Here is a 2,017-nt window from a genome sequence, read left to right on the forward strand (position 1 = left end):
GACCAAGAACAAAATCGCTGGTCCATTATCGAATGAAAAAACTATGTCACAGGTTTTTACACGTATGATTAATGATCGACCTATAAAAAAAAATTAAAATGACACATAATATTTTTTCATTAATGCCACGTAGGATAATAGCTGTGGAGACGACATCTATCAAAAAGTGTGATATTTCAACTTATGCAAGTGTAGAATCACAAATGCTTTGGAAAATTCCTCTTGGGAACTTTTTTTTTGTTCCCTTCAAAAACATTTTTTGCAATAATCAAAATTAAAATATAGGGGTCATAATGTAAAACTAAGAAAAGTGAAGACCCTCTGTGCGTATAGTTGACACTTGACAAATAGGGTTTTGGAGTTTTGCCATATCTCCCTCCTGTTAACCGTGCTGTCTCCGGTCACCGCCGGAATCGAAAATTTCCGGTAAGTTTCTTCCTCAATATAACATCTGTCGAGAGTGTTGATTCTGTCTGAATTGGAGAAATTTGCCGATTAGGTTTCCTCTAACGATGTCCTATTACACTAGTTGGAAAATCGCGATTTGATTCGTAAATTAGAGTTTCGATAGGTTTCTTGACTCAGAATCACGGAAAGTGGAAGAACTTTAGAGGAATCTAATCTGAAATGTAATCAATTTTTTTTCCGAGTTTGATCAGTTATGATAATTGAACAGAAGATCAACAGGTTCTGTTTTGTGATTTCGATTTTAAGAGAAAATTCCCATTTTTTATTATGAAATGGTTAGTATTTGCTATAATGGATAAGGTTATGTATGTTGCTTGCAGATTTTGAATAAAAATGAATTTCTTAAACTCAGCAGCATCTATATGCAGAAGAGTTAGCTTGAGGGAACTAATCAACGAGGTTCCTGCTTACACTGGCAGTAGCATTTCTGGTATATATATACCTATCAATCTGTTCTTTTTCGAAATCTCTGTGTGTATCTGATGATTCTTTCTCTGGTTAACTCATATGTGTTGTTGTTTCTTGTTCTTTGTTTGGGATTTTTTAAGATGGTTCTACAAGTGGGTTGAGTTTGGTCTTTAAGCGTTGGGCTACAAAGAAAACTGCTGGTTCCACAAAGAACGGTCGTGACTCTAAACCCAAGAATCTCGGCGTCAAGAAATTCGGAGGAGAGGTAAAGAAAGGAACAGCGACTGGAATTAGGATTCTCTAGAGAATCAAAATCAATCTTAGTGAGTGTGTTTGTGTGTTTTTTGCAGAATGTGATACCAGGTAACATAATAGTCCGACAACGTGGGACTCGGTTTCATCCTGGAGACTATGTTGGAATCGGCAAGGACCATACTCTGTTTGCGTTGAAGGAAGGACGAGTCAGGTTTGAGAAGAACAAGATAACTGGACGCAAATGGATTCATGTTGATCCAAAGGGAGGTCATGTTCTTCACCCTATCTACGCAAAAGCTGCAGCCGCCAAGTCTAATAAGATGGAGATAGCTTCGTCGTCCTCGTCGTGAAAAACACATTGTAATTCAACAAAATAAAGGTGACTCTTGTTTTGTTTGATCATAACGATTCTCTCTTGGCTAAAAGATGGTGATAAGATCTTGAGAACAGAAACACTGAATTCAATAACAATTTGCCATTTTTTGTTTTTCTGTTTAGTATTTGTCTGAATACATAGCACATGAGCTTGTTTAAGCCATGACGTAAGTTCAGTTGGTTCAAAAGATTATCAGTTTTATTTTCCGTAATAATATGCTTTCTTTTTCTTCGGTTTGCCCTCTCACACTCTGTTAAGTCAAAAGTCCTTAAAAATAAGTTAACTTGCCGATAAACTTAGTGACAAGAACCGTTCACATATAGATCTTGTTAAAACACGTGCATCATAAGAAAATAACAGCCACAATGCATCAAAATAATATCTAATAAAACCATACTATTCAAACCAATGAAAAAGAAAATTGATCAATCAACACCACCAATTTCAAAAACAAACATTAAGTAAATTTTTAATAACGTTAAGCGATAACCCCATTTGAACCAGCATAAA

General features: G+C 35.6%; 1 protein-coding gene across 1 annotated transcript; it reads left to right on the forward strand.

Moving 5' to 3' along the window:
* Positions 1-328: 328 nt before the first annotated feature.
* Positions 329-1,718, forward strand: LOC18016604 (50S ribosomal protein L27). The gene is made up of 4 exons (XM_006401953.2): positions 329-426; positions 789-898; positions 1,017-1,141; positions 1,227-1,718. Exons 2-4 carry the CDS (start codon positions 802-804, stop codon positions 1,479-1,481), a joined length of 477 nt encoding a protein of 158 aa, XP_006402016.1. The 5' UTR covers positions 329-426; positions 789-801; the 3' UTR covers positions 1,482-1,718.
* Positions 1,719-2,017: the final 299 nt, after the last annotated feature.

Source organism: Eutrema salsugineum, unplaced genomic scaffold, assembly GCF_000478725.1.
Source record: "Eutrema salsugineum unplaced genomic scaffold, Eutsalg1_0 scaffold_2, whole genome shotgun sequence".
In the NCBI taxonomy this organism is placed as follows: Eukaryota; Viridiplantae; Streptophyta; class Magnoliopsida; order Brassicales; family Brassicaceae; genus Eutrema; species Eutrema salsugineum.